We start from the raw sequence: 6,733 nt of genomic DNA on the forward strand, positions 1-6,733 counted from the left end.
AAAGTACACACAATTTTGCAAGAATGCACAACTGAAAGCTTTCCCCCAGATCTAGCAGATACATTGCACGTAGCTCTGCAGGTAATACAAAGCACAGGCCGTTCCCTCCTGCAGGCTGGTTGTTCAAGTGCTAATTGTTGGAGCAGTTAATAATCACCACGTTTGTGTGGTCTGGAGCCCTTCATCTTGGACTACACAAGGGGAGAAAGAGGAACCATGATTTTAAAAAAAAAGCATAGTGACTTTCTCCAGGGGCAAACTCATTTAATTGTATAAACAGGCATTTTTACCTAAGTCTCTTTTGCCAACAATCGATGGAAAAATGCACAGCTTAAAATAACATGCTTTATTTTTGGCATATTAGTGAGTTGCAAGTTTAGCCTCCTTTGTCAGAAACCAAATCTTGGCTGCATTAGGTTATATTGTATTCACTCATTTGTCCAGGTTCTGGAACTAAAATGACAAAGTCCGTGAAGCACATTTAACATAAATCACTTACCGCTTGCTTGCAGCCTTTGGGCATGATACATCTTTTGTTGTGTGTAGCAAAATATGAAACTACAGAAATAATTGCTTTAGATGATGCTAATCAAGAGGTTGAAATATTTTGTGTGCTCATTTGAGAGAGTGTTAGAACAAAGACTATGACTGGGATCAATTTGGTTCTTCAGAAATCACCAGCTGACCCACTTTGCCCTGCTGAATTCAAGAAAGGCATGAGCTTTGTTTTAAATCTTTTATTGAATTTTCTTGCCCTTATTTTTAGCCTCATCTGCAATCACATTTAGAAACAAGCACTCATGGAGAAATTAAATAAGTAAATAAATAAACAAACAAATACTGGCTGAGGTGTCAGTAGCTGGTAAATTCAAAGCATTTCAAAGCATTTGGCCAGAGCACTGTCAAAGCCAGAAGAATACACACCGCGGGTCGCTTTGCTAAAAGTAGGTGTCATTAGGGAGAAGGAAGGTAGCCTGTCACCTGCGCTTTAGGAACATGTCTAAAGACTGCTTCATGTCCTAATTTCAGCTGTTCACAAGACTCGGAGGAGCTCACATCGAAAGCGCAGCTCACAGGAGAGGGGTTGGAGGCCGGCTGAAAAGGCGAGCTGCACACAGGGTCCTTTTCGCCTGCCTGCGATGCAGGGGCTGGCAGAGCCACACGCTGCCCAGCCTGGTGAGACTGAACTGCCCTTCTGGCTACTGTCGGTGCCGCACTAACAAGCCACTAACAGAGCGGAGCAGCTTTTGGAACGGCCAGCTGCCAGAGATGTGTGTTTTGCCTACCTCACGGTTGCTAGAGTACAGAGACACAGAGTAAGCAGGAGAAGCCATAGAAGATCAACACCTCGTATTTCAATTAAGCAGACAGCACGATTAATTTCCCGTACGTTTTGCTAGCTATTATATGACTTGACACTGACAGTATGAACATTTACCTTCTCGGCTATCTTAGTACAGAGTACAGCAAACAAAACACCTCACGAATGTTGAAGCTCGGGGGCTAAGGCTACTAAAACAAGGTCACTAGATCAGGCTCCTTTTCTCACGAAAAATAATTCCTCTCTTTAGATACCCTATATACAGCTGAACTTACATCCGTCGCTACGGAAGATGTACTGGCGGTGGACCGCCACCCGACGCCTCGGCATTGCTCGCCTCCCGGCAGACGCTGGCGGGGCTCCTCGCCTGCTGCCGCCAGCCCGGGGCCGTGCCGGCGGCCGCCCCGGTGTCAGGGGGGCTGCGCGGCGCTCCCTCCATCGCGGGGCTCGGCGAGAGCGCTGCCGGCAGTGCCGCCCGTGGGCTGAACACGCCGCCGTGCCCGCGTCGCTACCCACCGGCCGGGGAAGGCGGGCGGGAGTCACCGGGCGGCTCCTCCGACGTCGTAGCCGTGAGAGCCGCGACTTTCCATAGGAATTACAGCGTGGCCAGGGCTCGCTCGGCTAGCCCGGGCTCTCGGAGCAGTCCCACCGGGGCGGCCGCGGGCCTAGCAGCCCGGCCGGACGGGCACCTGGAGCAGCAGGACCTGCCTGCTCTCCGGCGGGTGGCACTTGCTGGCGTGCCGCGCCAGCCCGGGCGCGCTGAAGAAGGTGGCGGGGCAGTGCTTGCAAGGGAAGCCCTGCCGCTCGCCGCCCGCCGCGCCGCTCTCGGGCACCCCGGCGGGCGGCGGCGGCAGCAGCAGCTCCTCCCGCACGGCGTGCCACAGCCGGTGCTTGTCCCTGATGTCCGCCGAGGGAAAGCGGGCGCCGCAGAGGTGGCAGGCGAAGGTGAGGGGCCCGCGCTCCGGCGGGCCGAAGGCGGCAGGCCGCGCTGCCCCGTGGGTGCCCAGGTGCTTGCGGAGGTAAGCCTGCCGCCGGAACCGCTTTTGGCAGCAGGGGCAGGCGAACGCCTCCCCGCCGGGGCCGCCACCCGGACCGGGAGCACCGCGGTGAGCTAGGCCGGGGCCGGAGCCGGGGGCGGCCGGAGCGCCGCCGGCGCTGTCCGCGCCGCCGCGGTGCTGACGAGTCGGCGGCGGTGGCTGGGGTGCGGCGGGGCCGCGGGGCCGCCGCTCGGGGCTGTTCTCCTTGCCCGGCGGGGCGGAGGCGGCGCCTTCGGTGCTGGGGCCGGGACGTGGCTTGTGCCAGCGGCGGTGCGAGGCCAGGTTGGCGGGACAACTGAAGATCTTGTGGCACTCGGGACAGCGGTACTCGACGCGCACGATGCGGGAGCAGCGGTGCTGGGCCAGCGCCAGCGGGTCCGCGTACTGCTCCTTGCACAGCTGGCAGATGAACTCGCCCAGCGGCGTGCGCCCCGGCGGCGGCCCCGGCCGGCCCTCGGGCCCCTCCTCTTTGATGCGCAGCCCCAGCACAGGCGAGGTGGTCACCTCGTCGGCGAAGCTCAGCTTCCGCGTGGCCTTGCCCTTCTTGGCCGGCGCCTTGGCCCGAGACGGCCGCTTCAGCGCGGGCACCGACGGCAGAAGCGGGGCGGGCAGCGGCGTGCGCGGCTGCAGCAGCAGCTTCTCGGCGGGCGGGAAGGACGCGGCCAGGGGGAAGGACTCGGCGGAGGCGGGGGAGCTGAGACACCGCTCGAAGAGAGCCGCCCGCGGCCCCGCCGCGCTGCACGGCCCCGTCGCCCCCCAGGCGGCCGGACCCTCCGGCGGGGTAAGCCCGGAGCTGCCACAGCCGCCGCCGGGGGGCCACGTCGCGGGGCAAGCGGCGACGGCTCCCTTCTCCTCCTCTACCTGTCTAGCGGCGGGGCTGTCCCCGCCAGCGGGCGGCGGGGCGGGCGGAGGGTCCCGGTCCCGGTCCCGCTCCCTCGGGCGCGCCCGGTAGGAGCCGCCGGGGCGCCGGCTGCGCTTGACGAGGAAGCCGCGCGGCATCGCGGGGCAGCGGGAGCACGGCACCGCCAGCCCGCCCGGCCTTTATACCCCCGGCACCCGCTCCCGCCCGGGCGTCATCCGCCCTCCGGCGGCCGCGGCCAATGAGGAGTTGGGGCCGGCGCTGGCGGCGGGGGGCGGTGGCCGGAGCGGGCCGGGGTTCCGCCGCCGGGGCGGCCGCGCTCGGGCTGCGGGGACGGGCGGGGTGTCTCGGAGAGTGCACACCACGACGCCCTGCGGGACTGGGTGAGATGTGGGGCCGGGAATGGCTCCGAGATGGGGGAGACCCCGAGCTGTGTCACGGGCTCTGCCCGTCGGCCGAGGCGCCGGACGGGGCTCGGGCAGGAGCGTCTGTCGTGGGTGTTCGTGCCGGTGCCTTCATCCGCCGCCGGAGCCGCACGGACCGCCCCGCACGCCCTTCTGCTGAAGGGAGCCAGAGCTGGGAACTGGCCCCGTCCTTCTGCACAGCCACATCAGGAGTTTTCCCAGAAGTAGCCAGAAAACTCCGATATTGCGGCGCGCTCCCAATGCAAGATCAGGGCTGCCACCGCCGCATAAAATGCTAAATCACGGCTCTGCGTAGTGGCCATGACTGGTTCCTCGGCAGCCTCACCCGCGGGCAGCCTCCCGAGCCCGGGGGAGGCAAGACTGAGGTGTGGTACAGCAAACTGCAAAAGCGCCCGAGCCTCCCCTCACCCCGCCCCGATGCACCTCCCGGCCCGTTCAAGGGTGCCATGAGCCTGGTGGCAGCTGGTGCGCCCCTGGAGCACGGCAGGAGTCGTGTTGGCTAAAGCACTGATCGCCTTTTTAGGAGAATGAAGCGCGCTAGCAGCGGGGTCTCAACAGCCCCTCCGGCCCCACGGCGCGGTACCAGCATCTCCTGTTGGACCGCCCATGAGCCCGAGCCTGGGTTTGGGGGCAGGACGGTGCTGTCCCGCCCGCAGACCTGCTGCCCGCGGTACACACGGGATGGCGTGCCATTGGAAATGACCGCGCTAAAGGCTCGCTCCATTCCTGCCCAGAGACAGACAGCCCTTGCCACAGTAGGACGGTCGGACTCACCCTGCTGGAAACATCGCCTGGCCGGAGGAAGTAGACAGCACCAGGAGAAAGGGAGAAACATCACCTCTGGTTCGAGGGGCTTTCCAGAAGTGGAAGAAAGGTATGAAGCCCTCATGCAAGACCAGAACTCGCCCCACCTGCTCAAAACACTCAACCACTTCTCTGTGTAAGTGCTCTGATTATATTTGCTTAGCAAAGTCTTAATCATGTTTTACATTACTCTCCCATTTTCCTCCATTTTCATGGTTGCACTGAATCTCAGATTAGATTATAGACTCTGCAGGCTAGAGATCACCTTTTGTTAGTACAAACCACTGTAATTGGGACCAATGAGCCATGCTTTCATGCAGTTAGGTCACTCCACTGGCTGCTTGATTTTTGCCCAACATTTTTTACCTTTGTAGCTGGACTTCCCAGCTACATTTCTCACTGAATAACTGGATCTCTCGTTACAGATCAACTGTTCCTCAAAGCAATATGGAAATAGTTCTTTCAGTTTCCCCTTGTAATGTTCCCATTAACCTTTCATTTGCTTTTGCCACATTGCAAAAATAGTTTGTAGTAGGAATGTCCGGTTCTGGAATGTCCAGTTCAGTTCCTAGTCCTAAGAGGTGAGGAATCCAACAATGCCTTTTCCTACACAGGAGTAGTGGGAGGTAGAGTGCCAGTTGGAAAGCAGGTGTACTGAGTGCTGAAACTCCAAACATTTTTCCAGTAAAAGCCGTAGGCTGGAGTTGCATCAGGGAGTTTCTCCAGGCCCCCAGTGTCATCATCTGACGTGGCCCAGACATCATGGGAAGGCTTGGGGAGTAGCCTACAGTCACAGACATGGAATTGCTGCTCCATCTCCTCAGCTGCTGTCCCTCCTGCTGTCCCTTCTTGGCTCTTCCCTGTGATTTGGGGCCCGTCTGTGCCTCCCCTTTGCTCACAGTGCCCTCCAGCACAGCCCTCTTGTAGCTTTCTAAACTTGCCTCTAGTTTATGATCAGTTTCTAAGGTGGGACCTAGCTGTAGAACCCATCATTCCGTGCTTGGTCTTGCTGCAGCATGTGCCAGTGCCCACAGATGTCTGACAAAAAACCCCAGCAAAATTGGTGGATTCAAGTCAGTTCAGCCACCTTTTGACTCATTTCTCTCAATAAACATACTGGTTGTCCCAGGGTGTCTCTGTGCCAGTGCTGACTCCCAGTGCCCTGGCTCCCACTCAGAAGGGTCATTATTCTGTGGTTACGGATTATTTCCCCTCCATCCCACATTTACAAGAGAATGTAACCGTAGTGACTGGCATTACACCTGACTCTCACAGCTTCTAAGCTTTCCAAACTGTTACATGGGTTTATCTTCTTGCCATCATCCTTTACTCCTACCAGAAATTTTACAATTAGAAAATTCAGATAATTTATAAGAATAGCTAACAGTTTTGTGGACACACCCCCAAATCCTCTGTAAATTTGCTGGATTTTTTTTTACTCTCTCTTATTACATTCCATTAGTCCCATCACATAGCTGAGAGTACAGCACCTCACCCTCCTGGACATGATACTACAGGGGAACTTTATTTAAGGTCAAAGCTTTTCTAAGCAAGGAGCTGAACGATGTTGTTGCTTCTGTCCTTACGCTGTGTTCTCCACAGTCTGCTAAAATCAGGTTGGCCTTGATTCAACGTTGGCTGCTTACATGAGAGTCATCCTTGTATGACCTGAGATTAACCAAAGGGTTAATCCCGCAGTAAATAGGAAATCAAACTTCTAGTGGAAAAATGCAGTAGCTAGTGGGGAACTGGCAGGGTGAAAACAAAAGGAGCCAGTTCCTCCTCTGACATCTTTTGCTTCCTCAGTCCATTCCCTCCTCTCTGGATGAGGCTGAATGTTGGTGTGCTAGGGAATGGAAGCAAGAGTAGTACAGCACCACTGCTCTGCCCCCCTTTCTGCCAAAGTTTCTCATTTTGTGTGAAGGGACTTGTACCTTATTCATAACTTTGCTGCTGAAATAAGCCTGAGGGCCCCATTCAACCTTGTCAAGATTCAGCAATCAGAATCAGTGATGGCTGGGCCAACCTCTTGGGGACCCTCCAAAGTGAGGACAATCTTCAGATTCCTCTAGATACCTTTCCCTGTTGGTGCCTTCTTTTAGGGACATGGTTTAGTGGTGGGCTTGTCAGTGCTGGGTTAATGGTTGAACTCTTAAAGGTCTTTTTCAACATAATCGATTCCATGATTGTGTGACTCTGGAGGATGCTCCATCTGATTGCCCAGGATGCTCCAGAGTTTGGCACTAGAAGCTCATCGCCCAGGTCCTTGTACATCCCAGCTGTCCAG

The 6,733-nt window shown here is 57.1% G+C and overlaps 1 protein-coding gene across 1 annotated transcript; it reads right to left on the reverse strand.

The window, feature by feature from the left end:
* Window positions 1-331: 331 nt before the first annotated feature.
* Window positions 332-3,357, reverse strand: INSM2 (INSM transcriptional repressor 2). The gene has a single exon (XM_048306202.1). The coding sequence runs from the start codon at window positions 3,355-3,357 to the stop codon at window positions 1,987-1,989; it is 1,371 nt and encodes a 456-aa protein (XP_048162159.1). The 3' UTR covers window positions 332-1,986.
* Between the last annotated feature and the right edge of the window lie 3,376 nt (window positions 3,358-6,733).

This window comes from Corvus hawaiiensis, chromosome 6 (genome assembly GCF_020740725.1).
Source record: "Corvus hawaiiensis isolate bCorHaw1 chromosome 6, bCorHaw1.pri.cur, whole genome shotgun sequence".
NCBI lineage: Eukaryota > Metazoa > Chordata > Aves > Passeriformes > Corvidae > Corvus > Corvus hawaiiensis.

What these genes read in the sequence shown, in the direction of transcription:
- INSM2 (XM_048306202.1), bottom strand. Translation starts at nt 3,357, where the DNA reads ATGCCGCGCGGCTTCCTCGTCAAGCGCAGCCGGCGCCCCGGCGGCTCC.